We start from the raw sequence: 19,017 nt of genomic DNA, 5'->3' as shown, positions 1-19,017 counted from the left end.
GATGATTTCTTCAGGTCTCTTTTACAATTCACCAATTTTTTGACTAATCTGCTATAAATTTCAGAACTGATTTTTTTTCAGGTTCACTGCTTTTTTTCTAACATTAATTATTATACTAATATATAATTCTTACATGTTAATTATTTAGTTCTTTTTCAAATATGTCATTCTTACAGTTCTTACATTATTATATTTTAAAGTTTGTCTTTTATTTCTTTAAACACATTAAACATAGCTATACTATAAATAGATAAATTAGAACCACTGAAATTGTTGAATGTCTATTTCCCTTGCCTCTTGTTTCTACTAGTTCTTACTCATGATACTTTGTTTCCTTCTGAGTTTTAAGAATTTGGCTATGATGATGTTGCTTGATATCCTTGGAAATTAATCATAAAATATTAAGCATATAATTTAGGATGCCTGCAAGTGAATTAAATGCTGTCTAGTTTTCCCTTTACAGATACAGAAATGAGGCCCACAGTCACACTGTTACAGAGGTGGAAATGGGGCTAGCACCCAGGTTTCTAGGGTTCTAGTCAATGCCTTTCCATTATGCAGATTGCTTCCTATAAAATCCAAGTCCTTTCTAGCCAAGCAAACATTTTTAAATTTCATGTCCCTACACGGTATATTTTTACTCTCTGCCAACTTACAGCAATGTTGTGAAGTAGATAGATTTTCCATAGAATAATGTTGCCCTGGTTATCTGTCTTACAGTGAGAAATCAGAACTGAATGATCACATCTTTCCTGGAGAGAAAACTTTCACTAAATAGAGTGAATATACTGCCCACAGCACTGAAATTTTATTCTTGCCTTTAGGTTATATAATTTGCGAATGAGCTCACGCATATTATTGCATTATCTGAAGATGGTTCTACTCTTCTATAAAAATATGGACAATTGAGAAGCCCCCAAAATCTCACTTACTTGTTCTGCATTTTCTTTGTTTGTTTTATTTTCCTCATCCTCTTCTTCCTCTGGTTCCACTGGGGCAGGCGTCAAAGATGCCACAAAATGCCACAGAATATCATGTAGAGAAGTCGTCTGGATGACATTACACAGAAGCCAGTTGAAAGCCTGAATGAATGATGGTTAAATGAGTCAAAGATAAAAAGAAAATATGCGAGTAAACATTCTGAGTAAGAAACAAAGTACTCCATGGACCAAGTGTTTCAAGGAAAGATACTAAACACATCTGACCTTCATTTCATTGAAAACACACTGAACTTAAAATAGTCAATAATTTTGGTCCCAAGTAAAAAACATAATAGGAAAAATAATACTTATGAAATGTAACACAGAAATATTTTTTCAAACCACTTTTTATTTCGAAAATTCATCTTCATATTAATTTGCCGAAGCACATTTTTTTTCCCAACTTGCATTTAGGTTAGGATAACACAAAATGTTTCTCAAGTCTGTACAAGCTATTATATACTTAAATGTATTTACATTGTTCCCATCATCAATGAAGTGGCAGGTTATTTATTATATTCATGACAAAAAAGATTAAAAAATATATATATAATATATATAAAAATGATAGATAGCAATCCTATCATTTCCAGAGAATAGACTCAGGAAAGTTATTATAGTTAAATTTATAACTCAAAAGCTCTACTTGTTATCTCTTTTTCATGATTCTTCTATCTGAAATGACATCCTTATTACAAAAAGCTTTTTCAAAAAAGATACTAACAGGATTCAAACAATAAAGCAGTGCAGAAATAAATTTCTTTAGAGTGCTTAAATATGGACCTCTATATTCATTTATATTCATAAACAAAAGTTTAATTTTGATGTGAACATTTGATATTTTTGATTGGCTAATGTCTCTTAATTTTTTGAACTTTCTGTTGGGTAGAAAAGGAGCTAACACAAAAAAAGGTCATCAAATGATATGTATGATCAATGAATCAATAACCCCATTAATGTATTCATACCTCCATAGCAAAAACTCGGCAAGCAGATTTCCTTAGGGCCTGTTTCATTGCTATTTCAAGACCTTCTAGATCATGATGTTGTATAACAAAAGCTAAAACTGGCCATTGGAAATTTCGTTCTCCTTTGGAAAGAGAGCTGTGGGCTGAGATTAGCCGGGAAAGCTCAGGAGATGGATGTCTCAAGAGGGAAGAACCAACTTCTATTTATTAAAAAAAAAAAAAAAATTAACTTTCATAGATAATACATACAATTAATATATTTAAGATGATATTAAAAATAACAGTATCTAGCTTATTCACTAGCGTCTTAGGGTTTTTTTTTTTTTGCATGTGACACAAATCGTAACAACTTCAATTTTTACTGAGGCTGAGAAGGATTAAATACTTTTTTTTAAAAGATTTTATTTATTTGTCAGAGAGAGACAGAGAGAGAGAGCGTGTGAGCATGAGCTGGAGGAGTGGCAGAGAGAGAGCGAGAAGCAGGCTCCCTGTTGAGCAAGGAGCCCGATGCAGGACTCCATCCCAGGATTCTGGGATCATGACCTGAGCTGAAGGCAGACGCTTAGCCAACTGAGCCACCCAGGCATCCCAAAAGATAAATATCTTACTTTCCTAAAATCATGTAGCTATTAAGTTGTCGCATTGTTTTTTGAATTCAGGGCTGAATCTAAAGTTCATGCTTGCTAAAACACTCTAAAAGCTAAGTATTGTATTTTTTCCCTAAATGGAATCTATATATGATATATAATTACCTATCTATAAATCTTACACCGAATCTTCATTTTAGTTAAGTGGGCTGCCTGATAAATCATCATATTATCCTTTTCTCTTGGATTTCTTTCTTTATTCTTGACATAGAATCAAGCAGCTCTATTTTGGGGCTATTGATACCAACTAGTCCAGATTATTTAACTTTTTTACTGATTAAGAGCTACTTATATCCCCACATTATCTATTCAGAGTGGAAGTAGCTCCAAGAGTTAGAAGCTTCTATTAGGAATGAGAATATAATTGTGAAAGTGTAAGTCACTGGAACTACTAGTTCACTGAAACTTAGTAGAAGGGATAATGGTGGCAACATTTGGCTTAGAACCTAATGGGTAAGATTTTAAAGGTCAACTTATTCTTGAGTTATCACTGGATGGTCTCCAGGTGTCTCTTCCAACCGAGATGCAAAATTCAGACAGGCATACTTTTGGGTGTGTCACATAAAAGGAATGTCAACCACAATTTAAAATTAATCCATTTCCTTTCAAAAACTAGATTTTATTTTATTTATTTTTAATATTTTTATTTATTTATTTGACAGAGAGAGACACAGTGAGAGAGGGAACACAAGCAGGGGGAGTGGGAAAGGGAGAAGCAGGCTTCCTGCGGAGCAGGGAGCCCGATGTGGGGCTCAATCCCAGGACCCTGGGATCATGACCTGAGCCAAAGGCAGATGCTTAATGACTGAGCCATCCAGGCACCCCTCAAAAACTAGATTAAAAAAAAGTATCTACAAATAAAACCATTTGGACCACACAATCTTTCTTTTTATCTTTATACTTACCAGTGTCTCCACTGTTAACTCTTCTTCTAGGAATGGCTTTAACTCGTGCAGGTAAAATGGAGTGTTGTTTATCATATTCAGAAGCAACAACTGAGTATGATCTTTGGAAGACAGTTCTTTTTGCAAGATCAGTATCGGTTATGGGACTAGTTTCCAAACTGCAGATAGAACATGATGACAGATAAAAACTTAGGAGAAAAAGTGAATAAAGTGAAACTATATTTAATTTATAAGAGTGTAGTCAAATATATGAACCTATACCTCCTGTAGAAAAAACAGAAATTCAAAGCCAACTTGATAATCTCTCTTTACATCACAATTTGATCTTTCCAAATGAATTTGATTTCAGAAACTGCATCCTAAAACTTCCGGTTTTCTTAAATCTACTTTGCATTTTTCAATGAAAAAGAAGAAAAGGCATTAAATGTTCTAAACTCCTTTCAGAATCAAAAGCATTGTGGTGGAAGTTATATCATGATATTCAAGAAAGCTAGACAGATATATTCATAAGAGCACAGAAGAGAAAGAAAATAGGTATGTACACACATAATAAATTGGAAAGTGAAACAATTCAGTCTTCTTTCTGTGCTTGAGTTTTCTATTAGGTTTCTCATTCTTGCGAAGTGTTGCCACAGCCCTTTCTAGAGCATGGCCACACTAAGTGCAATGAGAGGTAACAAATTGATTTTTGGCATAGAGTTATATTATACTGACATTCTAGAAGAACTCAATGATTTTCATTCCAGTTTAAGTAAACTAACAATTTTTCTATTTACTATAGCAACATTAAAAAATACTTGAAAAGCTATTAATATGGTTATATATTTTCTTTTACTGAGGCTTTTTATAAAAAAGAGAAATACCTTTCCTTACTTTCTCTCTAAGAAAGATTACAAACCATTCTTTTCATGTGTTCTTTTTTCTGTTACCTCATTCCAAATAGGGACAGTTTTGCCCACCATGAGTTCTGGACTTCTTTTCCATTATTCAAGCCAGGTTTGAACTCCTATGACCGTCAGTCAAGCTTATGTTTCCTAGGAAGTAGTTAACTCCCTGGCTGTTTTCTTTACTCACCACCTCTCTAAGGGTATATACATTCTTGTTTGAACAGGCTGTGAATACTGTGCCTGGATGTCAGCATGGGCCAACAGGTTCCAGAATGCCCAGAGAATAGGGATACATTAATTTAGTTCACTTTATAAATGGTGTTACTACAAAACTCAGGACATTTGTTGTGCTTTCAGAGGAAGCTTATCCAACAACTTGGAAAAAAAAAAAGAATTGTTATACAACCTAAAAAGATAATGACTTGTTCTTATAAATATGGTCATGCTTGTAATTCCTTGTTGTGAGGGGCTGTCTTGTGTACTGTACATTGATTAGCAACATTCTTGACCTCTCCATACTAGGATGCCCGTTGAACTAGCCTAGTTATGACAAACTAGGATGTTTTCAAACACTGCCAGATGTCACCTGCGAGACAAAACCACCCTTCTATCCCCCACTGATTTAATGGAGTCATTATTATCTTTTGTAATAGCTTGAGTTTGTCAAGACTTTTTTAAAGAATAGCTCAAAGATGCTCTATTACCTGAATTACTATATGCTTGTGATATTTCAACTTGGCTGAATATAAAAACACTTGAGTCATAGTTTCTCTTATTATTTAAGATTTTATGAAAACTACCCTTATGTGTAAAGTCTATAGTCTTCTCTTTTAAATTAATTAATTTTATTTTATTTTTAAATTTTATTTTATTGTTATGTTAGTCACCATACATCATTAGTTTTTGATGTAGTGTTCCATGATTCATTGTTTGCGTATAACACCCAGTGCTTCATTAAATACGTGCCCTCCTTAATACCCATCACCAGGCCAACCCATCCCCCCACGCCCCTCCCCTCTAGAACCCTCAGTTTGTTTCTCAGAGTCCATAGTCTCTCATAGTTCGTCTCCCCCTCCGATTTCCCCCCCTTCATTTTTCCCTTCCTACTTTTTTTTAACCTATAATGCATCATTTGTTTCAGAGGTACAGGTCTGTGGTTCAACAGTCTTACACAATTCACAGCTCTCACGATAGCACATACCCTCCCCAAGGTCTATCATCCAGTCCCCCATCCCTCCCACCCCCCACCACTCCAGCAACCCTCAGGTTGTTTCCTGAGATTAAGAATTCCTCATATCAGTGAGATCATATGATACATGTCTTTCTCTGATTGACTTATTTCGCTCAGCAGAATACCTTCTAGTTCCATCCATGTCATTGCAAATGGTAAGAGCTTGGGGGTTTTTTTTGATGGCTGCATAATACTCCATTGTATATATATACCACATCTTCTTTATCCATTCATCTGTCGATGGACATCTTGGCTCTTTCCATAGTTTGGCTATTGTGGACATTGCTGCTATAAACATTGGGGTGCACATACCCCTTCAGAACCCTACATTTGTATCTTTGGGGTAAATACCCAGTAGTACAATTGCTGGGTCATGGGGTAGCTTTATTTTCAACTTTTTGAGGAACCTCCATACTGTTTTCCAGAGTGGCTGCACCAGCTTGCATTCCCACCAACAGTGTAGGAGGGTTCCCCTCTCTCCGCATCCCCGCCAACATCTGTTGTTTCCTGACTTGTTAATTTTAGCCATTCGGATTGGTGTGAGGTGGTATCTCATTGAGGTTTTGATTTGGATTTCCCTGATGCCGAGCGATGTTGAGCACTTTTTCATGTGTCTGTTGGCCATTTGGATGTCTTCTTTGGAAAAATGTCTGTTCATGTCTTCTGCCCATTTATGATTGGATTATTTGCTCTTTGGGTGTTGAGTTTGATAAGTTCTTTATAGATTTTGGATACTAGCCCTTTATCTGATATGTCATTTGCAAGTATCTTCTCCCATTCTGTCGGTTGTCTTTTGGTTTTGTTGACTGTTTCCTTTGCTGTGCAAAAGCTTTTTATCTTGATGAAGTCCCAACAGTTCATTTTTGCCCTTGCTTCCCTTGTCTTTGGCGATGTTTCTAGGAAGAAGTTGCTGCGGCTGAGGTCGAAGAGGTTGCTGCCTGTGTTCTCCTCTAGGATTTTGATGGATTCCTGTCTCACATTGGGGTCTGTCATCCATTTTGAGTCTATTTTTGTATGTCGTGTAAGGAAATGGTCCAGTTTCATTCTTCTCCATGTGGCTGTCCAATTTTCCCAATACCATTACCATAAGATACCCAGGAATAAATCTAACCAAAGAGGCAAAGAATCTGTACTCAGAAAACTAGAAAATACTCATGAAAGAAATTGAGGAAGACACAAAGAAATGGAAAAACGTTCCATGCTCATGGATTGGAAGAATAAATACTGTGAAGATGTCAGTGGTACCTAGAGCAATCTACACATTCAATGCAATCCCCAACAAAATACCATCCACTTTTTTCAAAGAAATGGAACAAATAATCCTAAAATTTGTATGAAACCAGAAAAGACCTCGAACAGCCAGAGGAATGTTGAAAAAGAAAAGCAAAGCTGGGGGCATCACAATTCCGGACGTCAAGCTCTATTACAAAGCTGTAATCATCAAGACAGTATGGTACTGGCACAAAAACAGACACATAGATCAATGGAACAGAATAGAGAGCCTAGAAATGGACCCTCAACTCTATGATCAACTAATCTATGACAAACCAGGAAAGAATGTCCAATGGAAAAAAAGTCTATAGTCTTTTAAATGTGCTTTCCATGCATTTGATTTGATTAACCCATAATTTGGTTTTAAGATTCCCAAGATCTTTTATATTTCAGTATGTTTGATTGATTGGGTAAAACCTCCAAGGTAGTATTTTCTTTCTTTTGAAGCTTTAGAGACATTGTTTCACTTGTTTTCTTTCAGTCAAAGTTGTTCAACAGAAAACTTTTCCTTTTGTAAGATGACTTCTTTTTCTGCTGCTCAGATACTTGAAAAATTCGTACTTTTTTTTTTTCTTGGAATTTCAGTAACTTAACCAATTTTTTTTTACTTTTTATTTTTTTATTATGTTAACCACCATATATTACATCATTAGTTTTTGATGTAGTGTTCCATGATTCATTGTTTACGTATAACACCCAGGGCTCCACGCAGAACGTGCCCTCTTTAATTCCCATCACCCGCTAACCCACCCCTCCCCCCCTCCCCTCTAGAACCCTCAGTTTGTTTTTCAAAGTCCACAGTCTCTCATGGTTCGTCTCCCCCTCCAATTTCCTCCCTTCATTCTTCCCCTCCTGCTATCTTCTTCTTTTTTTTTTCTTTACCATATAATGTATTATTTGTTTAAGAGGTACAGGTCTGTAAGACTGTTGTCTTACACAATTCACAGCGCTCACCATAGCACATACCCTCCCCAATGTCTATAACCCGGCCTCCCCATCCCTCCCACCCCCCACCACTCCAGCAACCCTCAGTTTGTTTCCTGAGATTAAGAATTCCTCATATCAGTGAGGTCATATGATACATGTCTTTCTCTGATCGACTTATTTCACTCAGCATAATACCCTCCAGTCCCATCCACGTCGTTGCAAATGGCAAGATCTCATTCCTTTTGATGGCTGCATAATATTCCATTCTATATATATACCACATCTTCTTTATCCATTCATCTGTCGATGGACATCTTGGCTCTTTCCATAGTTTGGCTATTGTGGACATTGCTGCTATAAACATCGGGGTGCACATACCCCTTCGGATCCCTACATTTGTATCTTTAGTAAATATCCAGTAGTGCAATTGCTGGGTCGTATGGTAGCTCTATTTTCAACTTTTTGAGGAACCTCCATACTGTTTTCCAGAGTGGCTGCACCAGCTTGCATTCCCAACAGTGTAGGAGGGTTCCCCTCTCTCCGCATCCCCGCCAACATCTGTTGTTTCCTGACTTGTTAATTTTAGCCATTCGGATTGGTGTGAGGTGGTATCTCATTGAGGTTTTGATTTGGATTTCCCTGATGCCGAGCGATGTTGAGCACTTTTTCATGTGTCTGTTGGCCATTTGGATGTCTTCTTTGGAAAAATGTCTGTTCATGTCTTCTGCCCATTTATGATTGGATTATTTGCTCTTTGAGTGTTGAGTTTGATAAGTTCTTTATAGATTTTGGATACTAGCCCTTTATCTGATATGTCATTTGCAAGTATCTTCTCCCATTCTGTTGGTTGTCTTTTGGTTTTGTTGACTGTTTCCTTTGCTGTGCAAAAGCTTTTTATCTTGATGAAGTCCCAATAGTTCATTTTTGCCCTTGCTTCCCTTGTCTTTGGCGATGTTTCTAGGAAGAAGTTGCTGCGGCTGAGGTCGAAGAGGTTGCTGCCTGTGTTCTCCCTTAGGATTTTGATGGACTCCTGTCTCACATTTAGGTCAGGAACATGGCAGGAATGTCCACTATCACCACTGCTATTCAACATAGTATTAGAAGTCCTAGCCATAGCAATCAGACAACAAAAAGAAATTAAGGGCATCTAAATCGGCAAAGACGAAGTCAAACTCTGTTTGCAGATGATATGATACTTTATGTGGAAAACCCAAAAGACTCCACCCCAAAACTGCTAGAACTCATACAGGAATTCAGGACAGTGGCAGGATATAAAATCAATGCTCAGAAATCAGTGGCATTCCTATACACCAACAACAAGACAGAAGAAAGAGAAATTAAGGAGTCGATCCCATTTACAACTGCACACAAAACCATAAGATACCTAGGAATAAATCTAACCAAAGAGGCAAAGAATCTGTACTCAGAAAACTAGAAAATACTCACGAAAGAAACTGAGGAAGACACAAAGAAATGGAAAAACGTTCCATGCTCATGGATTGGAAGAACAAGTATCGTGAAGATGTCAATGCTACCTAGAGCAATCTACACATTCAATGCAATCCCCATCAAAATACCATCCACTTTTTTCAAAGAAATGGAACAAATAATCCTAAAATTTGTATGGAACCAGAAGAGACCCCGAATAGCCTGAGGAATGTTGAAAAAGAAAAGCAAAGCTGGGGGCATCACAATTCCGGACTTCAAGCTCTATTACAAAGCTGTAATCATCAAGACAGTATGGTACTGGCACAAAAACAGACACATAGATCAATGGAACAGAATAGAGAGCCCAGAAATGGACCCTCAACTCTATGGTCAACTAATCTTTGACAAAGCAGGAAAAAATGTCCAATGGAAAAAAGACAGTCTCTTCAACAAATGGTGTTGGGAAAATTGACAGCCACATGCAGAAGAATGAAACTGGACCATTTCCTTACACCACACACAAAAATAGACTCCAAATGGTTGAAAAACCAATTTTTTTTAAGTTCAGTTATTCCTCATAGTCACCTGGTATAAAAATTTCCTTTTAATATAGGAATTCAATACTTCATCATTTGGGGGATTTTTTCTTATATTATAGCTTTAGATACATTTTCAATTATATTGGTTGGTTTTTCTACTTTAAAAATACTAGTCATTCTTTTTTTAAAAGATTTTATTTATTTATTTATTTATTTGAGAGAGAGAGAGAGAGAGAGAGAGAGCAAGCACGAGAAGGAGGGAGGGTCAGAAGGTGAAGGAGAGGGAGAAGCAGACTTCCCGCTGAGCAGGGAGCCCGACGCGGGGCTCGATCCCAGGACCCTGAGATCATGACCTGAGCTGAAGGCAGATGCCTAACCCACTGAGCCACCCAGGTGCCCCAATACCAGTTATTCTTATGTTAGACTGTCCTGTTTCCATGTCTGTTATCTTCATTCTAACTGCTATAATTATTTGTCCTTTTACTCTTTACTTACTATGATTATCTCAAATTTTTCCTGTATGTCAGTCATTCAATTTACTATTCTAAATGTTTCTAATTTATTAGTCTTTTAATGGTATTTATTTGGTCTTCAGTCTGCCCTCTTAGCTCTGTGATATAACCTTTTAATTCATTCTCACACTGTTTCATTAAATATATGTCATTATCAAGTTTTCCAGTACAACAGAGTACTTACAGAAATGTTCTTTTTTTCCTTGAGAGATTTTTCTTTCAGATTGGGTTCTTCACCTGACTTTCATGACATACTATTTATTTTCCTTTTGATAATATTTTAAAGTGGGCAGCTCTGTCTAGGTCCTGTGTTTGTTCTGATAAAGTATCAGTGGATTTCCCTAGACTTCCTTTTCCACACTATTTGACACCTGTTTTTTGTTTTTTTTTTTTCCTTCCAGGGATAACCTGAGATTTTATTGAATATTTTTTTTTTTTTTTAAAGATTTTATTTATTTAATCGAGAGAGAGAATGAGAGAGAGAGAGCACATGAGGGGGGGGAGGGTCAGAGGGAGAAGCAGACCCCCCGCTAAGCAAGGAGCCCGACATGGGACTCGATCCCGGGACTCCAGGATCATGACCTGAGCCGAAGGCAGTCGCTTAACCAACTGAGCCACCCAGGCGCCCTTTATTGAATATTCTATACCAGGAACCATTCCACTGAGTTGGGTGTGTATCCTGTTTCTGTGGCAACATTCCCTGGCACCTTGGATTGCTGCTTCGCTGCAGCATGGCACTGTGGGAATAGGATTCCCTAGATTTCCACTTTCTTCTGTGACACTAGTGATGATACTAGGGGCTTCTATGTTAGAGGATTCTACCTTGACTATGATATTCTAGGATACACAGAATATTCTATGATATTCCAAGATATATGTAAACTTCTTTTCACTGTCTTTACCTAGAAGTTTATGACACTTAATTTTGATCCTAAAGGGTAATAACAACCCAATGAATCACATTTATCAGACTAGTCTCAAAATGATTTCTGACTCTTCCAGAAAATCTATCTCCTTTAGAGATACTTTATTACCTTAAAAGATATAAAAGGCTACACTGTACTCTTTGGAGAAAATTTTAAAAGCAGCTCAAAAAAACTCTGATGAATAATCCACACAGCTGGGGGGAAATGCTGCAAGTGTTTTCAGTGGAAAAATACTCACTTGGATATATGAGTTCTACTGTGTGTATTAAAATCTGTTATATTAGTTATAATAATAACCACATAGTATTAACACAGTGACATATCTAAAGAAGCACATTCTTTCTTCCTTCAGCAAATGTCTTCCTTCCCAATGATAATGTGTATGCAATTACTCATGCCTGATATCTTGATGCTATCCTAAACTTATCCTTTTCATTATCTAGTTAGCCAACAAGCCACACTGATTTTTACTAGAAAATATTTCTATTATCCATCTTTTTTTGATAATCATTGCCAACATAATCCAACTCCACACAGTTAATGAAAATCTTTGACTAAATTTATAAGCTTCTCAATCGACACTAGTGAGACTATCTTTGAATTTTTATCATGCAGTTCCTCCTCCAAAAAGTCACAGTGGTACCCTAATTCCCTCTGCTTTATATTTATATGCTTCTATTCAGTTTTCAAGAAGGTCTTTACACTGATGTTACTACCCTACCTAAGCAAGTGGGAGAAGACTGCATGCAGTAATCCAGTAAGTTCAAGATTTATTTTTGGTGCTACTTCTCTCATGGAACTTTCTCTAAGCACTGCCTCAAACTGATCTTTCTCTAGTCTGATTTACTACAGCACCCAATGATAAAATATCATACAATGGAATCCTTCATTATTACTTCCATTAGTTGATCTTTTCTCTCCAACTAGTCTGCCTCTGCTATCAAGGACTTCGTCTTATTCATGTATGTATGCTTTTTCTTACAGCTCTAATAGTTAGCAGAGCTGACTCAATGTCCTTCTTGAGATGGAAGGACATACAAAAGAACTTCTAAGGCATTCTTTTTTAGTTCAAAGTCTTTCTCCCACCAAACACTGGCTATTCAATAGAGAGGAGAGAAGTGAAATACCTTGGTGGCATAGACTTCATATTGCTCTCTGGCTCTTCAAATACATTAGGACTTGCATCAGGTGTTACCGATATGTACGGGGCAGGTACAGATGTTGAACGTAGATACCTCATTTCATCCTGGAAGAGGTTGTCATCTTGATAGCCCACAAAATTTTCATGATGATGCCTGCATTAAATCAAATCCAGTGACTTCAAGTATGATGGCACCATAGATACTTTTCACTTTTAATTTCTTTCATAAAAGTAAAAGCAGCACATTTAACTATAAGGGTGAAGTATTAAAATAATCATAGATGTAAGTAGGAGTAAATAAAAGTCTGACAATTTCACACATAAATATTCCAGGTACCACAAACATTTCAAACCCAAAATTGAACTCATTTTCTTTTCTTTTGAGAACCTTTCCACCCTCTAGTGTTTTGGTGAATGATCCCACCAATTATCCAGGTGCCTGGGCCCAAGTATCTTGGAGTTGTGGTAGGCCAGTCCTCAACTGTGACCAGCTGTGACCACTCAGCCCTATGAATACTAAGTTTCCTCTCTTCTGACTCCCTATCATCATTGCCTTGGTTCAGGCTCATGTTTCTTACATGGACTATTGAAATACACTCACCATCTTTGGTAGGAACATATGTAAGAATCATATTTGAGAAAGATTAGACCCATGAAATGTTCCATGGGGTGGGGTGGGTGTGGGTGTCCATTCTCCAGAGGGCTAAAAATATAAAATCCATGATTATGGTACAGTGGCATATTTTTAAACGTGTTTTACAATTTGATTCTTTCCTTTTCAAACTGAACAGAGAGTTGTTAACCTAAGTCTCCTAAGTCGTCTGACTGAAGCTAAAGATTTGTTACATTTGGCATACCTAATGATCTCCACCTCGGTTTCAAATGCATTTAGTATGACATTCTCATTTTGTTTCCTGTTCATTTTATTAAAATAATAAGTACAAAATTTTTAAAAAAAACTATATAATTCTGCTATAGAGAGGACAACATTGCTAAAATGGAACTGTTGTTGGCAAGCCATTCCTGCAGGCAATTTCCAGAAACCTTCATTTGACAGCTGTTGAAAAAAAGTCTGAATCTGGTATATGAAAGTCTGTTTACAATGCCAGTGTATAATGTGCGGAAGTATAGGCTGTACAACTCAAGGCCAATAGAGGAGAACAGTATACTATTAACAGGCTTCCCCCACCTTTAGTTATACCCTTTATGAAATTTCCACGTTTGAAGCAGAGTGATCTAACTGCCAATCAGTTCATGTATTTCCCTGTTTAATATTCCTGAACCGTTTTCCCTGTGGGATAAAATCCAAACTTAGCATGGGCTACAGAGCCCCACATTACCTGGTCTCAGGTAGCTACTTCTGGGGCATTTCATATGTTTCTCCCAGTGGCCAATGCTTTAACCAGCCTCTGATTCCTTAAATGTGTAATGCTATTTCATGTCTGTCTTCACACATGTGCTTTACTGTGAGGAACTGCTTTCCTCCATCACGTACTTGACTGATTTCTATTTATCTTTCAAGACTGCTTTCTTTCCTTGGAAAGATTCAGGTACTCTCCATCCTTCATGCTCTAAGAGCATCCTATGCATACTTCTATTAGAGAACTCCTCATAAAACATTTTAAATGTTTCCTTTACAGGTCTGTCTTCCCACCAGCGTGTGAGCACATGGAAGTCAGGATTTTATTACATTCATCTTGGTATCTTCAAGGTCTAGAACAAAGTTGGTACCCAGCTAACTAACATTTAAATGCTAACAGAATGAATACTTCAAAGAAAAAAAAAAAAAGGAAGATTTTGATAGCAAATTGTTTCTTTCCACTTCAGCACTTCCAACTATTAATAGACTGAATTCAGCTTTCCAAAAAGTAAAAGATAGCTAGAGTCTTAGTTTCTATGACATATTTTGTATTAATAATACAAATTGATAGAGTATTTACATGTTTTTTAAAAAATCCTTACTACCATAAAGTGTGTACCCTGCCAGTCATATATTGGTCAAGGCAACTCACAAAATAAATTCCTGGAGGTCTCTTTATTGTACACAAAAGGTAATGTAGTGTGGGTATTCAGAGCATGATATTAATCAACAATGGCTACTAATCCCAAGTGATTAAAAAAAACAACCACCAAGTTATATTACCTAGCTAATGTCTGCAGGTAGAGACAAGGCATTTTAACAGGAAGATCCTCGGAAATGCCCTCTTTCACGCTGGGAAGATGAGACTGAAATGGCTTTGTCGGATGGTAACACAGAATGCTTGGCTCCGCTGCGCTGCTCAGGGAGAGCAGGAAGAGCGCATTTGCCTTAATCACCTGATGAGCTTCCATAGTGGGCAAGGCACGAGGAGTCTTGACTTGCATTGGTTTCCTCCTGGATTGTTTGACCTGGCAAAGAAAACTCTGCAGTGATCTTTTCCTACTTAGATTCAAATTTTAATTTCTTAGCCTAAGTATTGTGAGCTTCTAATAAAAATTATTAAACACTTATATAACTATTTTAAAATAATAATAGTGATTACCAAAAATAACATTCACTTTATGCTTTTCCTGAGCTGTCTGAAATTATTTTATTTTGAACACAAACTATTTCTTTTCTTTCTTTGGGAAAATCTAAATGTAATTTTTTTTTTTTTTAAAGGGTAAGTAGTGTGTGTGTGTGTGTGTGTGTGTGGTGTGCACTGTATGTTCGGCAAAATTTCTAGTTAGGTGTGCCTCTAGTTCCCATAGACCTACAACATAATTAAGGGCTAAGACAAAGAGAGGAGATAAAGAGCAGAAAAGGAAAAGGAGAATGGAAAAGAGGGAGAGTTCAGAGATAAAGGTGAAGAGGGAAAGCTAGGTACATGTGTAGAGCAGTACACCATTAACAGTGAAGAATTACACAGGACACATTTGTCAGTAACGTATGTGCCACAGCACTGGTTAGTTGTCTTGTATCATCCCAAGGTATGATTTATTTTTGTAATTAAAAGTAACTAACCTAGTACAAACATTAAACTTGAATATTATTCCTGTTATAAAAACTGATCTTTAATATCCATTCCGTGGAGTTATCTGATATTGTTTAAGGATAAAAAGGGATTTTATAAGATTTATTCTTATCACAAACAGTACAGCCAGAACAGAATAAAAATACCTTCTCCCTTGCAGCAGCCTGTTTTTCACGGAGGTATTTTTCTCTACAGCGATCACATACCAGATACCAAGTGCTTCCTCCTATGCCACCATCACCACAGTTACCAGCCCATCCTCCACAAAAATGTCCAATGCTATTGTAACCTTGTCCACCGGCATACCGGCCACAACCTTGAAACAAGAGCAAAAATATACTTTAAGTGTCCTTAACAATCTGATCCTTGATGCTTATACATGAATGATGAGTTACCTTTGCAAAGTAAGCAAAATACTGAAGAAAGTATCTGACTTTTTTTTCAGGCTATTAACTGCATCAGGAAAATAGCCCACTTGGCAAAAAAATAATCAATTAAATGATGCCTAAAATACTGGAGATACTCTCTCTATACAGGTAGAAAAAAAGAAATTTAAGATGGGGGTACATTTAGGTTTATTGACATATGCCAATAAGACTGGACAAAATATTCTGTAAGAATAATATATTTCAAGGAATCATGTATTTCACAAAACATTTCATGTATGATATGTAGAAAGAAAAAAAATTTAACCAAACTCATAATAGGTGAATTTTGGAATACTTATCAATTGTTATAGAAATCCTTACATTTACCTAAAATACAGTCTTCTGGGCACCTGGGTGGCTCAGCTGGTTAAGCGACTGCCTTTGGCTCAGGTCATGACCCTGGAGTCCTAGGATCGAGTCCTCTATCGGGCTCCCTCCTCAGCAGGGAGTCTGCTTATCCCTCTGACCCTTTCCCCTATCGTACTCGCTCTCTCAAATAAATAAATAAAATCTTTAAAAAAATACAGTCTTCTGACTAAATAGTTGAGATCAGTTCCATAGGAAAATGACCAAGGAAATCAGTATAGTCTAATTTAATTTGCAACTTTTAACAGAAAAACACTAAAATCGAAGAAGACCTAATACTGGGATCTTTCCTATGTGTATGGACCGGTCATTATTTCTGTTCTGTTAGATACCTTAACAGCACCCTTTGGGTAACACATAAAACATTTCAAAAATAAACAGTGTTTCAGAATGTGATACATTAAGATACCATTGTGCTGAGTTGCCTTGCCACCGTACTATCAGAATTTCTTTACCTATTTTCCACAAAACTGATACTGATGCACTTTAAAACAGTTTCCCTTTACTTGAACATAATTCATAGAGCAGCTCAAGTCAGAAGTGACTTAGTTCCCCTTTTTTTTTTTTTTCTAACACAAAGTGCTTATAGATTCAGTAATACCGTTTACCTGGGTGAGCCTGTCGCATGTGATAGGTCACTGGGTATGGATGGGATTCTCCACACAGCTCACAGATGGTGTCCTTCTCTGGTCCGCCCACGGCCAGCTGGGCCATCTCACCAAACAAATTACCCCTGGGTCGAACTTCTGTCTTTTCCTTTTTCTTTTTGTCTTTTTTGGCCTTCTTATTCTCTTTTTCACACTCTTTCTTTTTAAGGACTGCACAAGAACCGGGACTTGGAAAAATCATATTCTGGGAAGCTGCTTTGATAGTAGCCAAAGAGATGTCTTCCCAAAAAGCCACTAAATGTTGTAAAGTTAAGGGAAGAGGAGATTTGGACTTCATTGGGTGGTGCATGGACATTTCGAAAGTGGCTTCGGTTTTCCCATCCTCACATTTTTCATGCAGAGGCGGTTCTTTAAGCATAGACAACACCTTATTTTTGTTGATACTACCCATTTTAGATATATCTGGTCCATGAGGTGCAATATTAAACATATTCAGTGCAGATGATATCTCCAATGAATGTCTATTTTTTAATTTGGTTTCCTTTTCTTCTGTAGGCTGTTGGCTATTTAAACTATTTCTTATAGGAGCATGTTCTTTGGAAAGTTCAGGATTAAATTTTAAGAACGAAGAACAGGCCATTGCATCATGTACTATGCCTTCATGCCACAGGAAAGAGGCAAAGACTGCCCTGGCACACTCAGCCACGGAAGGAGACATGGCTTGCTTGGCGGGCTCCAAAGGTTTGGATCCATCTCCTTTAAAGAGAAAGCTAGATTTTTCCTTTTTGGGCCTGGTGTGCCTATTAGCACATTTTCTACTTATTTTGGGGGATGCTCTCATTTCCTGTTCATCTTTCAGTGGTGCTTTTCCTATGCTGAAATGAACTTTATTGGAACTTTCATCGACACTCTTAAATTCACTGCTTTCGTCACAGGTGCTATCTGTTAGACTATTTGTTTTTAAAGTACTTGAAGTGCAGACCTCGACCACTTCACTGTGAAGGTTTTCTTGTACCACATGGGGAGAAGGAGCTCTATTTTCGGATCCAGGGGAATCTTTAGAATCCTTTGGTACCGGTTTTGGTTTTGGTGATGTTGATCGTCCTCTTAATGGTTCTGTGAGGGGCATTTTCTTCTTGCGTAGGGTATCTGGGTCAAGTGTGTAAGAGTCTGATTTGGAACGTTCCCGAGGAGGATCAAGTTTAGTTTTAACAGGAGCAGTGCTTTTTTGAGGTAGATTTTTATCATGTGGTGAGGAGGAGCGTGGAGAACTAGCACCAGATGGGCTAGACCTATTGGTTGGGAGAGTCTTTGGCTTAGGAGATAATGACCGAGAACCTGGTCCTGGGGATTCAGCTCTAAAGCTAGAAGATATCCTCCCATCAGATTTTAGTGTCTGCAAGGTGTTATGGTTGGGAGACAACGACCTACTGTGAGAGTCTGACCTCAACTTTGCAGCATCAGATTTCAACATAAGGGATTCACTAGCTGATAAGCCTTCTGTACCCCTTGGCTTCTTCTGATCAGCAGTAGTCCGGCTCATACGTCCATCAGGTTTAAGAGATCTGCTGTGTTTAGAGGACAGTTCTGATTTTCCTGATGTAGGGACTGGTCTAGAAGATGTTGAGATAGTTCCTCGGTCACCTGTATGGTCCATTTCATAGTGAAAATTGTTAATAAAACTATAATTTACTAACAATATAGCCACTAAATATTGAATAAAAACACAGCTAAAAAATTTATATTGTCATAGACAAAAATACTTGAAGAATAAGGGAAAAAAGGGAAATATTTCTTGTAAAATTTCTATTGCATCATTATACAACCATTTCCACCAAAAACTATTTTCATGGATGTACAACAGACTGAACAAATAATACCTATGCATCAGTATGAATTATCCATGCTATCTGAATCTCAGTGCCAGTATAATTAATTAGAATTTAAATTCAGGGACAGACCAAAAAGAAAAACCATAACTATTACTTTTCTTGAATAAGAAATTAAAACCTATGTATTTTAAAATATAAAGTAGTTGAGCTAAATTTCCAGTAGAGTCATACCTCACATCCTTATTAGGGATATGGTACAGATCTTACTGAATTAGGAAACTGAATTTATACATAGATACACTTATTATTTTCAAGTACAGAAATACACACAATTAGGCCGATAAAGAGCTGCTTAGGAAACACTAATGATTGGATTAGAATTTATAATTAATATATGAATGCCTGAAAGTTATTATTTAATTACATG

The 19,017-nt window shown here is 37.0% G+C and overlaps 1 protein-coding gene across 1 annotated transcript in view; it reads right to left on the bottom strand.

Annotated features, from left to right (window-relative positions):
• Nucleotides 1-19,017, bottom strand: part of MYCBP2 (MYC binding protein 2) — a 272,226-nt gene that overhangs the window by 36,733 nt on the left and 216,476 nt on the right. The window contains exons 56-62 of the mRNA XM_044913540.1: nucleotides 16,759-18,402; nucleotides 15,503-15,672; nucleotides 14,507-14,751; nucleotides 12,350-12,517; nucleotides 3,501-3,658; nucleotides 1,949-2,148; nucleotides 933-1,082 (exon numbers count right to left, since the gene is read on the bottom strand). Coding sequence (XP_044769475.1) covers nucleotides 933-1,082; nucleotides 1,949-2,148; nucleotides 3,501-3,658; nucleotides 12,350-12,517; nucleotides 14,507-14,751; nucleotides 15,503-15,672; nucleotides 16,759-18,402 — 2,735 coding nt within the window. The remainder of the gene's footprint in view (nucleotides 1-932; nucleotides 1,083-1,948; nucleotides 2,149-3,500; nucleotides 3,659-12,349; nucleotides 12,518-14,506; nucleotides 14,752-15,502; nucleotides 15,673-16,758; nucleotides 18,403-19,017) is intronic.

This window comes from Neomonachus schauinslandi, chromosome 3 (genome assembly GCF_002201575.2).
Source record: "Neomonachus schauinslandi chromosome 3, ASM220157v2, whole genome shotgun sequence".
Classification (NCBI taxonomy): domain Eukaryota; kingdom Metazoa; phylum Chordata; class Mammalia; order Carnivora; family Phocidae; genus Neomonachus; species Neomonachus schauinslandi.
This window is presented reverse-complemented; position numbering and strand designations above follow the sequence as displayed.